Source organism: Rhinolophus sinicus, chromosome 2 (assembly GCF_057876585.1).
Source record: "Rhinolophus sinicus isolate RSI-liver-muscle chromosome 2, RSI-T2T, whole genome shotgun sequence".
Lineage (NCBI taxonomy): Eukaryota > Metazoa > Chordata > Mammalia > Chiroptera > Rhinolophidae > Rhinolophus > Rhinolophus sinicus.
The window spans coordinates 132,256,273-132,275,411 of record NC_142502.1 but is presented as its reverse complement, the minus strand read 5'-3'; the positions used below and the strand labels follow the sequence as shown (position 1 = coordinate 132,275,411).

At 39.2% G+C, this 19,139-nt stretch overlaps 1 protein-coding gene across 8 annotated transcripts in view; it reads left to right on the top strand.

Annotated features, from left to right (window-relative positions):
- Nucleotides 1-19,139, top strand: part of CTNNA2 (catenin alpha 2) — a 1,050,986-nt gene that overhangs the window by 787,461 nt on the left and 244,386 nt on the right. For all 8 annotated transcript variants that reach the window (XM_019750020.3, XM_074332253.2, XM_074332251.2 and 5 more), the window contains one exon: nucleotides 6,026-6,106. In XM_019750020.3, the coding sequence (XP_019605579.1) occupies nucleotides 6,026-6,106 (81 nt within the window). The remainder of the gene's footprint in view (nucleotides 1-6,025; nucleotides 6,107-19,139) is intronic.

Genomic DNA, 19,139 nt, shown 5'->3' with positions numbered 1-19,139 from the left:
GAATGAAATAAGAACTGAGGAATATTGAGCCAAGGAAGTGAAAGCTTGATTTTAAAAGGCCACACTGAGAATGACGAGGGAGGGAAATCAACAAACGATGGTGTGCTGTTGGAGATCTGTCTACACACGGGTGAGTGGGTGTCATGTGCAGAGGGATTTGAGGAACAACATGCATCCTAGATAGTATTTAATGGACAAATTCTCAAGGCGAGTGACTAATAGCATGTAGGGGAGAAATATGGTTAGGATTTAGATCTTGGGCAGTGAATGGTTGTGGGAGAAATCCTGAAGGTGAAACAAAAGTCTGCGATCCCAGAGAGTGCTCTGGGCTGTATAAATGGGGGACATTGCTGAGGTCTGCTCTCTCTACCACCCTGCCTTCAAAGTATTTTGTCTGGTATGTTTAAGGTCTCTAAAATAAGGTCATAAGTGACAGAAATCCAACATGAACAAACATGAGGGAATGTATTACTCATGACACCAGAAAAACCCATTGATAGATCCTTATGCTTTCAGGACAACTGGATTCTGGGGCCCATGTGTTTCACTGGTTGATTTAATACAATTTATTGAATACCTGTCCTGGGCCAGCACAGCTCCAGGCTCTAAGAATATAATGATAAGGAAACAGAGACTGTATTCTCATGGAGCTTTATTTTACAAGTTATATAAAATGGAAAATATGAACCAGTTTGATTTGACTCCAAAAGCTGACTTCCCTTCTTCCCTTCTTTCCACTTCTCTTCTGTTTTATTTCTCTAACTCTTCTCCCTTCCTCCTTCGCTCCCTTTCTCCTCATCTGCTGCCTCCTTCGCCACCCCACCCCCCACTTTCCCTCCCTACCCCTTTCTCTCTGTCTCCTCTGCTTTTCTTTTCATGGCATCTATTTTCAGGGACTCCATATCTACCTCAAGGTTTATCTGCTGCCAGTTGATCAATACCAACAGGGAAAACAATGCTCCTTCCCAGGAATTTCACCTATAACCCAATAGCTGAATTTCATTCGTCATGACTTTATCCTTGGGCTAGAAACCCTGGTTTGCATCAGAAGAATAAATTATAGGATTTACAAAAAGAGCACAGGTTTCTGGGAGGAGAAAAACAAAGTGATACCCCAGATCTCCCTGAGCCCATCCCTCTTCGTGCATTGGCTGAAGTGTGTGCTGAGATTGCTGTGCTAATAAGTAGGGCCTGGGACTCTTATCAATAGCTCTATCCTGATATTCTGACCTTATATATTGATGAGTCTTTCTTTCAGCATTGACGAATTTGGGCAGACAAGTGACAGGACTCGTTTTGCCCTGACACTTTGTCATCAATGTTTCCTTTCTACATTTATCTCCCGACCCCGCCTCTCAGGGTCCAGGAAGGCTAGGTTGTGGTGTGATCAAAGTATCTGGATCATGAATTTGATTTGTGACCACCGTTAAATTTTCACCCATTCTAAAGAGACATTACCAACTTCTTTTCCAAGAGAAATGTCCACAGCTACTGAAAAGGAAATATTTAGAAAGGTCCACAATTCTCAGTTTGTGATTTACACATAATGAAAAGACAGTATGAAATGTTCAAGGATCTATAAACAATGGTGCTATTTGGAATAAGAGTATGATTTCTGTTCACAGGGTGTGAGGGTAGCTAGGCGACCCTCCAAATCCAAATATGATAGGGTGACCGCTAGATCAGTCGATTATTTTTTTCTCCCTTCTGTTGTCTAACTCATAGGTTTAAATGACAGGAAAAGGTGTTGACAAGAGAGAACATAGCATGTTATTGCTCTCTGCCATCCTGATGATTTTGACTTCCACTTCTTTGAAATGACAATAATTTGAAGACTGGGCATTTGATTAGCTCTCCATACCTTCACTATATTAAGAGATGCAGCTATACAATATTTTCAAGATTTCTCATACATTTAATCAAGTTTGCAGGTAACTTTGAGGGAAAGGAAAAGAGTGATAGACATTTGCCTTCTTATAGCCATTTCACGTATATTAATATTGTACCCTGGAACTAACACGAAACCGTGGATCTGATGGAAGCACGGAGATGGTGGACCACTCGTAATGAATTATGTGTTAAGGGTGAGATGAGGAGCTGTGATGGGGAATAGCCTTTAAAGAAATATTCAATTTCAGAAATTTAAAATATAATATCCCTTACTTTTTTGTTTTATAAATTAGGGAGTTAGTATCAGTTGTGTACTATCCAGCATATTATATAAATACATTGTATATATCATCAGTATTTCAAAAGGAATGATGTATATTAACAGCAAAAAAGATAGAAAAAGAAGAAAAAGGAAGATCCTCGTTGAAAATAGAGGGGCTTTCATTTCCCAAAGAGGCAAAGGGTAGTATTATAAAAAAGCGTTGAACTAAAATACAGTGCTTTTCCTGAAGATTAACTGTGAAAATCAAAATTTCAATTAATGGTTTTGATCCTTTTCTGTAAGATTAAACTGAAAACACAAAAGTCTCCTTGACAGCATTTGATTACTTTGGCAAAGGGGACTTGGATTTAGAGCCAGAGGATGGCAGAAGAAAAGATCACCTATCAAATGCCAAATCAGGAAATGCATCCCTTTCCCTCTCATCAATTCAAGCTGTGGATCTACCCCCAAATGTGTTTTCTAAAATAGTGTTCAAAGACTAAAACAAATAACGTTTAATAAACACGCACCTCCCTAGTGCAGCAGATGGCACCAGGAAAGCTGCCTGCAGCAGTGTGAGAGAGCACTCCTGCCTGTCTTCATGTTTTGTTTTTTTCTTTTTTGTTAATAACGATATTTATTAAATGGCTATCTATTGCAGACTCGTTCTCTGCAGGTAAAGATAAAGAAGGCAAGTGGGGAGCAGGTCCAAGAAAGGCACACAAGATTTGTGGACACAACATGACAAAGGAAGTATGCCTCAAACTGAGAATTTTTTGTTGTTAGCCTTTGAAAAGAAACACATGAAACATACAGCATAAGAAATACGAGGTCGGGCAATGGAGTTTGCGAACTCACCCTATAAAAAGTGCTACATACCTCATTGCTGAATATCACTATGTTCCCCTTTGAAGTACTCCCCTTGGGGAGCTATGCACTGATGCCAGCACCTAGTCCACCCTTCAAAGCAATTTTGGAATTCTTTTTCTGTAATAGCCATCAGAGTTGTCATTGTGTTACCCTTGATGTCCTGAATGTCATCAAAATGTCTTCATTACAATATTTCCTGTATCTTTGAGTAAAGAAAAAAGTCATCGGGCCAGATCAGGTGATTAGGGAGGGTGTTCCAATACAGTTATTTTTTTCACTGGCTAAAAACTCCCTCACAGACTATGCCGTGTGAGCTGGTGCATTGTCCTGATACAAGAGCCATGAATTGTTGGCAAAAAGTTCAGGTTATCTAACTTTTTCATGCAGCCTTTTCAGCACTTCCAAATAGTAAACTCAGTTAATTATTTGTCCAGTTGGTACAGATTCATAATGAATAATCCCTCTGATATCATAAAAGGTTAGCATCATCGTTGCCACAAATTCACAAACTTACTTGTCACACCTCATAGGTGCTACAGTTACAGAATATCATGCCAAATGGGATACAGAATTAGACTTCCATATTGTCCTTCGGTTCACAGAATCATGCAACGGAGCCTTCCCACCTATCTTGGTAAAAACCCATTACAGTCTTAAGCATCACTATTATCCCTGTGGGTAGGGTTGCCTGATTTAGCTCGTTAAATACAGGACACCCAGTTAAATATAAATTTTAGGTAAAAACTGATTTTTTTTGGTTCTTTTTTTTTTTTGGTATAAATACATCCTCCAATGTTTTAATGGTTAACGTTTTTAAAATTATACCTGACCTGTGCTTGGATGACTCACCTTAAGTGCCTGACCCGAATCCTGGCCTTGTCAGATTCTGTCTTTATTTAAAAATCTGATATTTGCTCAACAAGGAATTTTTAAATTAATTTTTATTTTTGAAAATATTGCATTAAAATGTTATTTATCTTTATTACTGAGTTCTTTGATGCCCTTTAAATTTTATACTGGAGGTGAGCCCCTTACCCCTCTCACCCCCAGGTCCCGGCCTGCTCTGATCTTTTCTCATTTTTTAGAGTGTTGATAACGATTTGCCACTGGCAGGATGAAGTAAGCCCAGTGTTTGCCACTCAACATTTGTTCAGTAATTATTTTCTATATCCACACTGTCCTGATTTTTTTTTTCATTGAAAAGTCCAGTGATCCAGTATCCTTCTGTCATAGCCACATTCTAAACCAAACTCATAGCTGTTAATTTTTCAGAGTAAAATTTTATTACTGTTATAAATGGAAAGGGGGTAAGCAATCTGTGGTTCTCAGAAGGATCATGGTCCAGATGTCCCCAAAAGAACCCTGTATTTTGATGGCAGACATCCATCCTATTTTCAAGGAGCAAACCAAAGAAAAAAGAAACAGCTGCTCCACGTGTGGTACACCTGAACGGGGAGACAGGGCACTGAGGTCACTCTGGGTGTGACACCCATTTCCCTTGAAAGAAAAAGAAGCACATTGTTCTTCTCCATATACTTTAGTTTTCTTGGAGCTATTTGTACACTGATATTTCAGAGGTGTAAAATGTTAGACAGCTCATTTTAAGCTCTGTCTATTTGCAAACTTCGAGTTTAGGGAGTGGAAGGTGATGATGGGCATTTGTAGAATTTTAAATGATTAAAAATATACACAAATATACACTGTTTTGGGCTTTTTAATGAAAACCTTGTAGAGTTACACGTTAGACAATTTGTGCTGGAAAAAAAAAGGCTAATTAAGCAAGTTGGAGAAAAGAGTTGACTGCTTTAAATCTAGCTATATGTAGATCTGATGGGGGTTGGTTATGTATCAGCTGTGTGTGTCCTGGATTTTGTCCTGGGGAGAGAACACTGAGAAATCTAACGCATGGTAATTTCTATGGATCCCCAAAGCACATTATGTCATCATGCACAATTTATGACTTGGGATCTCGTTTCATCATATACACAAATTATTGTAGCGATCTACATGATTTGACAGAAGCTGAGTATGGCACAAAAATGAAAGAAACTGCCACAAGGACCATAAACTAATACATCTGTGAGGAGTTTGACTAAAGTATAGATAATTTAATAGATGAGACAAAGCTCTTGAAAACAATTTTCTGTTAAAGGATATATAATGCCATCCATGCAATTACCTGGGACTTTTTATCTATGGGGATTTGTTGTTTGTTGTAATGGTTTTTAAAAGAAAATAGACGTCCCATTTTGTTTGGTTTTAATTGCTTCGGTTTTGCATGTGTCCATATAGCCATCAAAAAATAGAGAAAAAAAAAAAGAAAAGAAACTCATGAAACTTCAAGTAAATGATTTACTAAATATTTTTTTTTCCTTTATGTCTGCCTGTTAAAGTCATAAGGGAAATTTCCTCCTGACCTCAAGCTGTGCATTTCTTATTATCATGGTTAGCATTCTACTGCATGACAAAACAGAGGTTAGAAACACTATATTTTCTAGTAAAGCATCTCTTTTGATTTTGATGCAGAAATTACAATATGGCCTATGATATATTGGGGTGAAATTCTGAACTCTGGTCATTTACCTTAATTTTTTTTTTTTTTCTAATTTAGTTTTTACTATCTTAGTCATCTTCTACTCAGAAGAAATGTGCTTACATAATAGAGAAGCACAAACCATTTATATTTTAAGGCAAAAACAAAACATCCTTGTGTTTACTTAATTGCTAAATGTCTGGTGAAGGAAAGGAAACAGATTTGCATGGAGTTGAATGTGGACATATGTGTAACAATCCTGAGAATGTATTGGTTTTTGTCAACTTTTATTTCAGAGAAAATGAAGCTTGGAGACCAAAGCACACTAGCTGTGTATTTATATATTAAAAATAATCTTTTTTTAAAAATTGCTTGGACTCTACAAGTCAAGTGTGTCTGAATTTTTTTTAACTTTTCTGTCACTACCACTGAATTTTCTAAATCAGAAATTATTTCTTTTTTCTTAATAGACTGGAAGGAAAGAAAAAGGAGATCCACTAAACATTGCAATTGATAAGATGACCAAGAAAACAAGAGATCTAAGGAGACAGGTACTGTTTTCTTGTTTATGTTTTAAGTGCATGGTACTTAGAAGTGGTTTCTAAGAATGTCCTTTTTCAGACTACTTTCCTAAGAGTGATGTTCAGGTTGCTATTCTTTATAACATGTAAGTATACACACAAACATTTCATCAACAAGGCAGAGTCTGCTCAGCAGACAGATGTGACAGCTGCAAGGGACATGATGATGAAAACCACGTCTGAGGGGAAAGCCTGTTCACTGCCCAGACCCAGTCTTCCCAGGTAGAGACCTGATGAATTCACTACCTTCTACATCTGGTTTTTACTATTTCAGATCCAGGTGTGCAAAGAACTGGTCTCTGATTTCTGTTGCTTCTTACTTAAACTCAGAAGCATTCAATGAATAAACAAGAATGCTAATGATTAATGAGAAATAGAACACTTAATCTGATGGACTAATTAAGGTCTCCAACCCAGTGGATTCCTTTGGAGACATTAATCTAGGGGAAAGTTTGCTTATCAGATGGTTGTTTGGGAAGCGGTGAACCAAAGCAAGTAATGTTAGTTGGAGGATTAAAATGGCTAATTGCATGATTAGTCGAATTGGTCCTTTTTCTTTTTTTTTCTTTTTTTTTTTTTTTTATGGGGGTTGGGGGAATCTCTGGTTGGAGCTTTTTTTCATCTTGAAAGTGCTATATGCATACTGGTAAATCTTGTCCTGTAACCCTTATATTATATGTTTCTATGGTAAGCTCTACTTTCTTTGGTAGTGTTTTCTTTCTCTAGAAAAAATAACACCATCTATTGTTACCATAAAATCCCTCTTGATTCTGCCTGAGAGGCATCCTGTGTTCTACTGGTAGCTTTTGCATACATCCATCTCCTTAAACATCGATTTTGTTCATCAGCTAGAACCAACCACTGTTCTGGAGCAATAGTTGCTTTCCTTTCGGCAGCTGGACGGGCATGGCTCCATGTAGCACTCACTCCTGCACCAGTTCAAGGTCAGATGAGACTACCAAAGTGCCTGAACAAGAATGGCCACGAGCACGTTAGAAATGGTTTGAATGGGAGGAAGACTTCACTTCTGATTACTGCTGGGGAGCTCTGGGGCCCTCTTTAGGATATCACACACTTGAGCTAATGTCCTCTAGATGATACCACAATTAGTTCTGGAATATGAAAACTCTAGTTTGACTGTCCAGATAAGAAGCCCTTTTGGGAAAAGCATTTCTTTCTTATTTTACCTTGAAATAATGGAGAATAACACATTGTCCCCTTAGGCATTATAAATAATACCAAACAGATATATGGCCAGGTCTGCCTCTCCTTGTCCTCTTTGACCATCTCTCCATACATCTCTCCACCTAATATGAAATGATATGGGTAGTAAAAACTGGCACTGGAGTTAATGGAACACACTGCATCAAGTGTCTGGAGCCCATGGTTTTACATCTAGTCCTGCCACTAAACTGGCTGTGTGACCAAGGATCCTTCACCTCTTGGTCTGCTTTTCTTATCTGTAAAAGTAGGGAGCCAAACTAGATCTGTAATCTATCTTTGAGCTGTATGAAACTGAAGGACTCCAAAGGAAATCCCCCTTCATTTTCTATGCCAGAGGTCCTAATGCCTGACACAGATTTTAAAAGCGGTGGGAGGGCATGGGGCATCTTCTTCAGGGCTTTGGCTTTGCCTAGATTGTCAACCAGGCCAAATTCATGAACTGAGTCTTTTCACCTCCCCAATCTTTTGGTCTTAGTATGTATAGTATATTCTTTTACATTTGGGAGCCAGCATTCTCAGCTCTCTGCTCTCATTGCTATGATAGACCTATCGTAGCAATTTTTTGTCTTATTAGGAAGGAATGGATCAAGTTATTTTTACTCTGGTGTTTCAGTTCTCAGAAAAGGGTTGACTCTTTTTAGCTGAGGACTGGTAAAATTTGAAGGTGGAACTTATGGCAGAATTTTAACTGCTTTGGTGATAAGCTCCTTGGAGAGCTTCTTTTAGGATGGCAATGGAAGTAGTATGTCATCCCTTGAAATCATTCCATGCATAACATATATACATATATACATGTATGTTACATATATATATATATATATATATATATATATATATATATATATATATATTCGGCTCACCTTTCCCATAGATTGAGAGGAATAAGGGTAAAAAGAGAATTGTTTCATATTAAGATCCAACAGTCATGGCATAATTTCACATCACATCCCTGAATTTGGTTCAAATGTCTTTCTCTTCCCCAATCTGCTTTTCTAGAACAGGGATGGTTCCCATCTGTCAGTTCCATCCCTATCCATATGTTGGGATATTTTTGCCTTTCTTTCCATCTCTTCTGTTTTTATATGCACACCTGTAGTGGTACAAAAGCTTCTCTGATCTCAGTGTACAGAAGCTACCTAGCACTTATGCAGATTGAACATACAAGGGCTGTGATTAGCTTGGCTTAGGTCGATGTCAGCTTAGATTTGGGTAGTTAGTGAATTTCATTAACAAGGTTTGACCTAAGTAACTAACAGCAACCATGTAGTGTAGCCCTATGAATGCTACCGATTCAAATGAATATTTTCCTATTGCTAAAACACTTTCTGGTCTGTCCATCAAAGCCTTTGTTAGAAGAGGTTCTAAATGAGAACCGTCAGTTAACCATGTCCAATTCTCTGTACACATGTATTCCTTTATACAGTATTCAGAAACATCAAATCATGTAGGGAAAAAAGTTGACATCAAAGAAAAATATCTGTGGTGACTTTCATGAGTTCCCACTCTTTCAGTCCCCTGCCTCTTCCTTATAGCCCTAAGGTTGGGCAGAGTCCTTCAGAAGGGTCACCCTGGAGCTTTGCAAAGTTCTAGTCACCAAATTAAAAAGAACTAAAGTCTGTCATGATCATTATCTTGGGCATCCCTAATGAAAAAGAAAATGAATTTAAACTTGTAGACACTTGAAAAAAATAAGAGTAATTGAATAAAAAGGATTTCATTTTAAATAGAATTGTCAAGTAAGTAGAATCCCTTTCTTCAGGCAACATATCCCAAGGCACTGGGGCGTCATAAATTATGAAAAAGGTCACAGGAAACCAAGGGTGTTATTTAAAACTGATTGGCATGGATCCATCTTGCCAATTAAACCCATGAGAGTGGTCAGTGGTAGAGCAGAATCCTCTCAGGAGCATTTTGTTTGGAATTAAAAATGGGTTAGAGAATATAACTGACAGCTTTAAGCATTACATTTTAATTTTAGAGCAGTGGACACAGTATGCCCCATGTCTGAGTTGTTGTCACTGCCGTGATTCTGGAATCAGACCATTATAAAACCCAAAGCTTTTGGCTAACTCCCCACCTGGGGATCTAGAAGCCCCCATGGTCTATTCATCCACTAGAGAGAACCCAATCGGTTTCTGCCAGCTGTTCCTTCCTGTCTTCCTTCTGTGTGCCACTTGTGAGTTGTTCTAGGCATGGTCTCTTAATTTTCCCCAGCTTACAGAGATGCTGGTTTATCTTGATTATTATTTTAGTCCTTTTATTAGTCTTTCCCCCAAGTTGATAAGCAAATCAACACTCAAATGTTTCCCTATGTAAAGCTCATTAATAATAATCGTGACATGTTAGGGTGTTGCTGAACTTAGCAACTCTCTCATTCCCCAAACCAATCAAAGGCCTAATTCTTATCTCTTCACTCTTCATAGCCATCACAGTAATTCCAGCAGTAAGATTTAGTAAGTGTCAACTTGACGAAAGTGTCACTTTTGCTATTACAATCAAAACATTTTCAACAGACAACAAGAGCCATGTATAGAATGCTTTTACATCGGGATGTAAATGTTAATAGAATGGATTATATAACAAAAGATGAAAAACAAACAAGCAAAATGTGTCACTGGAGATGTGTAAAGGTCCATTTATCAAGACCTTGCCTCTAGGTAGGACTACAGAAAAATCTTCCAAGATTGATAAGAAATAATTATAGCTGAAGAGTTCCCTCAGCGGTCCCCTGTGTGAATCGGTTTCTTAGATAAGAACTAGAGCAAATGGTGGGCAGTCTCCAGCAAAAGTTTGTAGAACCACTGCTCATAAAATGTAAACTAAAGTGTAGCTGACATGTACTGAGTCCTTACAATGTGCCAGGTACTGTTCTAAGTTCTTTCCATGAATGGAGCACATTTAATCCTCACGCCAGCCCTCTGATATAGAAGAGACTGTCATCATGCCCATTTTACAGATGAGGACAGGAAAGGAAGTGATGCACCCATGGCCACAGAGTGTGGCAGTTCCAGCCCAGGCAACCTAGCTGGAGGGGTTTTTCTCATAACCCTTCCCTAGTCTGCCTCTCCATAGAACTGGCATATGCTGTTGGGTCACCCATATAGTAATCGACCGAGGAAGATGCATCTGGGGAAGAAGGAGGGGAGACATATATATGCAGAGGTGATTTGTGGATTTCAACAGCACCTTTCCTATTTTAGGGTTTCAGGTGGATGACAGACACACACTGCAGACAGAAAAAAAATCGGTGGTAAATGTCAAAAATATGGTTTTTGTTTGTGATGTGATATCGTCTCTCAGGTCTCTAGTTGTTATGGTTCATTGGGTCCTCCTTTTACAAAGTGCTATAATATGTAGGTAGCTAGCTTTGCAAAGCATGAATTATAGACTTTCTAAAACATTTACAGAAAAACGTCATTTTAAGGCATTCGGTGCTTTTTCTCACAACTGCTCAAGATGGGGCCAATTATTTTTAGATTCACTGTATGAAAATATTTTCAAATCATTTATTTCTGGGCTTGAATCTGCTTTCCTTCATAAGGACGTGAGGCTATCTATATGGCTACAACAACAAAAAAATTACAAAATAAAATACTGCTTTCCTCCGAATGTTAAAGTTTGTGTTCTTCACATTGAAAACTTATCTCAGAGCTCATAATCCCTGGAGTTTGGTCCCTACATCAGATTGCCACGCTGCTGTAGACGTACGGAGACCAGAAAGTGACCACACAGCAATTGGGATTTGAAATGCAGAACATAAGCAACTCTGAGACAGCCGATCACAAATGGCATCAAAAACACCAAAGATCAGAATCCAAAAGGCCGGGAGGAGGAGAAGGACAGAGGTGGGAGAAGGCTCAAGGGCCATCCTTTGGACACGCTCCTGATCCCAGGTTATATAGTCAAGCTGCCTCTACCTTAGGAAAATCCCAGTACAATAGCCCTGAATGTCACACTACCACATACTAATTGATCTCTCGGAAAACACTTATTAGGCCAAGTTCAAGGTACATTATTTCATCAGTTGGAAACAGTTGTTAAAACATCACTATGGGCAAGCTCTTCCCTTATGAAGACACTGTTCAAGTCTTCAAGTGGTTTAATTTATTCCTGTGAGCCAGCCGATGGTTGATGGTTCGCACATAAGCACAAGCTTGCGGAGGACACCAGGCTTCACCTCTCTCTCACTAGCAAGTCTAGATCATGGAAAGAGTCCAGTAGTTTGATCAATATTGACTAATCAAATAACACACTAGACTGAGCAGAGGGATCTGTAACATATGTATGAATAGGAAAACGCTCAATTAAGTGGAAACTTGAGCTACTGATTTGTTCTCTTCTGCTAATTTCCCAGGCCCCCAAGTCAAAGAAAAACGGGGAGGGGAAGGATAAATATCAATAACTGAGTCCCAAAACACACTTAAGAGAATGTCTGTATTTGGTTCAGTCTCTGACACCTCACCTTCTCTTCTAGACCATTAAGAATCTTGATCCTGACACTGGACGATCCACTATAGGATTATAAAATTTAAAAATCTGTCATACTTTTCCAGAATGAAATTCCTGAGTAGGAAAATTAGGAGTATGTTTAATGATGATGATTGAGACAACAAGGATTATCTTCTTTTCTTTTTTTTTTTTTTTTTTTTTTAAAGTCTACCCTTTCAGCTTATTCATTTTAGAATAGCCATCATGGTTAAGTGAGGTTGGCCTCTATTAATTGTTGGAGGCTATGTTCAGCCCGGGGTTTCTTTTCCATAACTGTCATTAGAAGGGAGATAATTTTAAAGTATGTTGTGCAACACTTAGTCATGATGGCCTGAATTAAGGTGTTTCTAGAGCTGATGATAATAACTAACCGCTGTGCTTCTGACTGAATGTACTCAGTGGATCATTGCAGCCAACCTGTGGCCAAATATATCTGCTCCATGTGGCCCATCCTCACTGAGGTTACCCTTTATTACCTGAAAAGGCTTCTGGCATCAGTTTTCCCAGGGGAAAAGTCCATCAAGACAGCTGATATTATCTTTATTTTCCCATTTCCTGAGGAGCCTGGATAAACCTGAAATTTAGAAAGTGAGTCATCTTCTTGCAGGCTCTGCCTCTCCTGCTGTTACCTATAGGTGGATGCCTATTTGCTCTAGGATCTCATCACTCTGTACCTTTCTGATTTCCATGGCTGTCACCGATGATGGCTGAGGGAATTCAACATTGTTCTTTGCTTGGGTAGAAAATTGTGAAGAAAATGGGATTGGTTATAATATCCATCTGTCTACTTTATATGCCCTTGACCATTCTTTGTCCTCCTTCTTGGGTGAATGAATTTCCAGGGTAACTTAAAGCCAAACCCTCAACCCTCCCCACCCTACACAATTGTGTGCTTTTCACTGTGATCAGCTCTTCTAGAGGATTACAGCTCTGTGCAACTACTACCATTATTGTTCTTTAAATCCCCATCAGTCATTCAGTCTGACTCCTAAATGCTTTTCAAGTCCATTTCTTCCCCGTTACTCCATTTAATTGTTTTTCACAAAATGATGGCCGTGGCCTCACAACAAGTCTCCCTGACCCCAGCCTCCCTGCCTTCAGCTCACTGTAGCTCCAGCAGTCTATGTGTGCCTTTGCACTTGCTCTTGCTTCTGCTTGGAATGTCCTCTCTCTCTCCTTTTTTTTTTTTTTCCCTTCCAGAAAAATTTACAATTTTTTCTACAAAGCTTAGCTTAAATGTTACCTTGTCATCACGACTTTATCCAATTCCTGTAAATAGGGTTTATACAGTAAGTAGGCTCCTAGAGCATTTAAAAATACCTTTATTATGACGCTTTTTGCAGTGGATTTAAGTTGTTTATGTGTTTTTGCTTATGTTCATGTCTGTTATTGTGTTTCTTTACGACATCTCCTAGTGGCCAAGTAAACCAGTAGCACACAGGTGCTGACAAAATGAAGAGCCCCCTGTATGCAGCCTTACCACCAAGAAATTTTGCCACCATCAACTTCCCACCATTCTAAACTCTCATGTTACCCTTCCATTGTTTAACTAGATTTTTTAACTTTAAAAGTCTATATATGCTGTGATAATAACAGCTATTTCCATTTTAAGAGAAAGCTTCTATGCCTTAACGCAAAAGTTTCCTGGTGCTAGACTGGCTTTAAGAAAGTCAGCTCAATAACCTGCTAAAATACAGATACGTAACTCCATGGTGGGTAATTCTAGTTTCGTACACATATGTGGGTACCTTGTACAGTAGTGCTTTGGGTTTCGAAACCGTTGATGGACATTTCAGTTCACGAACACCGTAAATTTTATGGATTGGTGGTATCATTAGATAGTAAAATTCATGCTAAACTTGCAATTTTAGGGGTTGATTTTAAAGGTCTGGGATGGATTAATCCATCTTGCATTAGTTTCTATGGGGAAACTCTGCCTCGGTTTTCGAATGTTTCAGAACTTAAACAGTCTTCTGGAACGGATTAATTTTGAAAATCAAGGTACCACTACTCTGTATCATAATAAGCATCCAAGTAACTTGTGACCCTCTAGCAGATTTGAATTCCACTGCCTTTGTTTCTGATGGTGGGAACTTTCACACCCTGTTTCAATTTATTGGGAGATGTATTTGAGGTTCTGTGAAGCACTCTGACCGCTCTCCAATCCACCTGGCCTCTAGCAGACCTTGCCACTTCACAGATACAACACCTGTTTTGAGGAAAGGAGAATCCACGTTTAAGCCTCCTCTCCTCATGGGCTAAGATGAGACATGGATGGTCTAGCTGATGGTTGTGCCATGTTGAAAGGCTTGGCAAGTTCTGTGCTTTCAGGGGCAGCGCCAAAGACGAGAGTGAGGCAAGTGAGGCACTGGCCTTGGGCACAAAATTTCAGGGAGCACCAAAGAATTCAGTAATCAAGACAAATAATATGTTATGCAGTATTTTAAAAAATTGAAATTAATGCCAAAAACCCACATTGAGCAAATTATCACCATTGTAAATAAAGACAAAAGTCAGTAACAGGGCACTGCTGAGCCATATTGAGGCCTGAAGCAAAAGAAAAGAAATAGCAATACTGACAGCATAGTACATACTGTCTTTATGTACAATGTTGAGATTTGGTTTATGATGGGTGAATCTTATGATGGGTGAATCTTTCCTTAGCCTTGTCTCTGCTCCAGAGCTTCTGTCTATTAAAGTGTTTACGGCATCTGCTTTATGAGCAAGTTCCCCCCAAAAGTCTCAATGTCAAGTAGTTGTTTTCTTGTTGTTGTTCTTTTGTTTGTTTTCCCCCTACATTAGTGGCAAAAGGGCTGACTTTTAAATATCACGAAATGACACCTTGGACTTGAGATTTGAAAGCCGCTTTGAATTGTGATGTCTTTTAGGTTGTCTTGCTCCAAAAGCATTTCTTCTCGATGTTTATCACAGTGACATGGGCTTTTTATGGCCCTCTGAAGTGCTTCAGAGAAAATGGAGAGCATTTTAATACCACTGATTTACTCTTTCAGGTCTACAGTAATTTCCTTACTGCCTAATTATAAGGCTTGGTTTAATTTACTCTACACATAATGTTTACTGATGCACATATGGTGCCACATTTTAGGAAACTACCCAGAACAGGTATTTTTGTCTGTCTGGAGCATAGAAAATTTCTTCCATGTACAGAACAAAAAAAAAAAAAAAAGTAAGAAATTTAATTGTCTTGACAAAGAATGTACCCCAATGAGAGAAAAATCATACCTATTTTTAACTTCAGGAAAAAGAATACAGTCCCTTTAAATGCTTGCTTTAATTTAAAAGCTGAATGATGATTATATGCTTCCATGTGTATAGAGATTTTCAGTTACACTAACAATTGCGGGGAGGGAGCGGTAGGAGTTGGGGAAATGGAGGGCTAGGACAGGAAAACAGTAATATCTTCTTGGCTTATTTCTCAACTATCTTTGCAAAAGGAGATATGCGTTCAGTAGTCACGGATTCATAGACTTTTAGGGGTAGAAAAGACCTCTATGGTATTTTCCCAGACCAAACGTTCTTTATTCAGCATCTTTAAGACCCTCTCCATCAGCCTGTATTTTAGAGATGGGAGCTTATTCCTTCATCCAACAGCTGTATCATTACTGGGCAATTTTAGTAGTTAGAAAATTGAGTTAAGATCAGTGATTTTGTAATTATCAACCATTGATGTTGGATTTGTGCTGCAGAGCTGATTTTTTTTTCCTACTTTGCCTAAGTTTAAGGCCCAGATAAAAGCTTCAGTAAAGAACTCTATTTAGAGTTCCAAAGACCTACAAATAGTGACTATTATTGCATATGCATTCATGGCTTTACAATCAATTGTCGTGTCTTTCCGTAGCTCTGAGTGCTAAGAGTGGTTTGGCTTAGGAACTGAGCAGCTGACGCTCTCTGGTTGAGACAGCTGAAACAACTAACTCTCTAGATCATCTGATCCATTGTTCCCATTTGTACTGGATGGATTATATGCGAAGGTTAGAAAAGCAAAGTCAACCACTGAAACTATTTGACATTTGTTTAGTGCCCATTCTTTCCTAACACTTTATCTTCAATTCTACAGAGGGGCGATGACTATCAAAAACATGTTATGTTTACAGAGTAGAGTTTTCAAGTTGTGACAGTAGGATTAAATTTCTCACTGATATAGAGCTCAAAGTTAGAGAAGTCAAGTGAGCTGACTCTGAAGATTGTCCTTCTAATGACTGTACTTATTAAAGTGGATGTACTTTGGTCTTAGTTTATAGTTTTTATTAAAATTCCCTTAATGGGGAGACTATAAGGTAAATATAAATTAATGAGTCTTGAAGTGCTCAATAATAATCAAAATAATAGGCTTCCTGTTTAATATATTCACCATTGTTTCTTCGAACCATTCATATCTATGTTCAGCTCCATGTAAAACACTGAACCATGGATAAGATTTTGATAATTATTTTTCTAATTAGTCACAGATGAAAAAAAAAAAAAAAAGGACTTTCAATTTAGCTGTGGGTAGTGGGGTGACAGATTAAATGCAGATCAAAAGACTAGCAGACCTGCTTGGTATATTCAGTGAGCAAGAGTTGAATGGATTGTGTCCCAGCATTCCAGGATTAAAGGAGAACCATTTATCCTGAGGACTTTGGTGTTGAGAGGATTTTTCATTGGATCCAATGATAAGTGTTTGCCAGCAGTTTGGGTGATTAACCAGTCCTAAACCCCTCCTCACTCATTCAACAGTTTCTTACTTTTTATAACTATATCAATTCTGTTAACTGTTAAGGGCAGGGTTTCTATATTTTTATTTGAGTCCTTCAATTTCAGTGAGGATCAAGCTGCCTTAAATAGCTGCAGTCTAAGTACCAGCAATGTAAAGGGGGTGCCTGGAAAGCTGTAAAGCACCTTCGGCCAAGGCAAGCTGGGCGGTCCAGAAGACTGAAAGGGGGAGAGGGAAGGCTCTGAGGTGCAGGGCTAGGAGGAAGTCAGCACTAGAGAACTAGCCTGACTGTTCAGATTTCCCTCAGCCCCTCCTTTGAAATCTGTCAGCTGAGATCAATGTGGCCCTGAGGCTGCATCCACAGATGTCATAACTAGTTGAAAGGAGATCACTTATGACTGATCTACTAGTCATGTCTGTGTATTAGCATAGCAACCAGCATGCCTGCGGCTCTTTGGGCATTTTCTCTGTGTGTTTGGCCAGTCTGTGGAAGTACTGTCAATACTGTTGCCAAATTAGGAGAAAATATCAGGATTTGGAGTCCAGTCCAAGTCAGAGCAACTGTATCAAGCAGGCCTGGCAATTCAACCAGATACCCACCTAATTCACAGACTATTTAGGAAAAGCCAACAACTTCTGCTCCTCCGACTAACCTTTCCTCTTCATTCCTTGCCTCAAAGCTTCTGCTAGAAAAAAATGGCATAGAAACCACTGGAATAACCTGTTTCCTAGCAGAACATGAGGCAAAAAGAGAACAAAAGTCAACTTGGTCAAATAATACCAGTCAAACTGGCCACTTGCGAGGCCATCTCTAGCCTCCTCAGTTTTCTTAAGCAGGTAGCTGCTGGGTCCTGCAGCTTCTCAGTGATAAGTAAGCAGTGATGAGTGGAACTTGGAATAGCCAGGGACTTGTAGTAGCCATGCAGCAGTGACATGGGCAGAGCAAACGGGCTACAACACTCAAAGGCACTGATGAACCATCTAGAGCAAGTGCCTACAAACTACAACCTGTGGCCCAAATCTGGCCCTCTGCCTGTTTATGCAAATAAAGTTGTACTGTCACCTTTTGTGCTACAATGGCAGAGATTAGTAGTTGTGGCAGACACCAACTGGTCACAAAGACTAAAGTTTATACTATCTGGCCCTTTATAGGAAAAGCAGGCCTAGAAGTCTGCTTGAGATAAAGCAAATGTGATGTAAGAGTCCAGATTCCCTAACAACCTGTGAGAGCTTAAATCTGACTCTATCTCTTTTCTTTCTCTTGAATAGCGATACCACCAGTCACTTTATAGGATTTCTACAAGCTTGGAAATGTGGAGGCATCATTAGGCCTCTGTCTGAAATGAAGCTCCTCTAGGGAAAAATTCAGCAGCTGTTGGAAATGCAACACTGTGCAATATTTAAAGACAAGAAGTGAAGAAATATAGCATACGGTGGCAGGCTCTGGAGAGAGAAGTTAGCTCAGAGGTACACGGTTATCCATTATTGGAATAGAACAGGGGAGCATGGTGAATGGCTTTCTGTTTTAGAAAATGTAAGGGACTCTTTAATGACCACAAATGGTCAGAAGCTTCAGAGGTTCATTTATAAGTGGTATCTGTACCAACAAGTAAGTGCTATCATCCCTCTTCCCTTACTCAATTGCATCTTATACCCCCAAGTTTCCCATCCTGTTCAGGTGAACTGTCACTCATCTAACACCTGGAGGGGGAACTGGTGAGTTTTGGCCGGGGTCCTCTCAGGGGCAATTGTATTTACAATGGACTCGTGCTGAAATGTGGAATGGCAGGAAATATGGGAGTATGGGGCCAGGTAACTAACTGGTACGTATCCTACCACATTGTGGCAGGTGTGTAGGATTTATCGTCTCAGAAAGAATTATGGTTTTAGAGAGTTGTTCTCTGTATCTTGCTTCAAACTCTTTAACCAAACAATTTTTATAGGCTTCTGCTGTAAGCCAGCCATCAAGCCATCCATTTAGTGATTCTCCCCATTGCCAGTTCAGTTATAGGGGGATCACATCTTGTTTTTGAGCAGCATTTCAAACGCTTCCTAAGCATTCTTGTTGGTGGGAACTTATCTGATGCAATTCCGTGTTCTCTCACACGAGATTCAACCAGCTTGTGCACATTCAATGCCAATTAATCAGTGGCACATATTAGATACTCAGACTGAAATACTCAGGCATCAAATCTCAGTTCCCATTTTGTGGTAAACAGTGCTGGAGGGAATCTAATGCTAGGGGAGAGTGGTTGACTAAGTTTGGGAGTGAAGGATGGAAAAAAAGATGACCTTTGTCCATTTGTGAACTTGAACCGCCAGCTTCATGAGTAAAATTAAACTATTCTAAGAATTAGAAGATTTGACTCTGGCCTTTGCTATGTATAACCAGTGACCCTCAGGTTCCTCATCTATGCAACAAAGAGAAGAGTCTCACCCTGCAAATTGCATCTTTCACCCCCACCGTGACATTGTAAGGAAGGTCAAATGAAATAATGGCTAGGAAAGTTCTCTGCAAGCTATAAAAACAAGCATGCACAGGATTGTTATTAAAGGCAATAAGCAGCCAGAAACTGA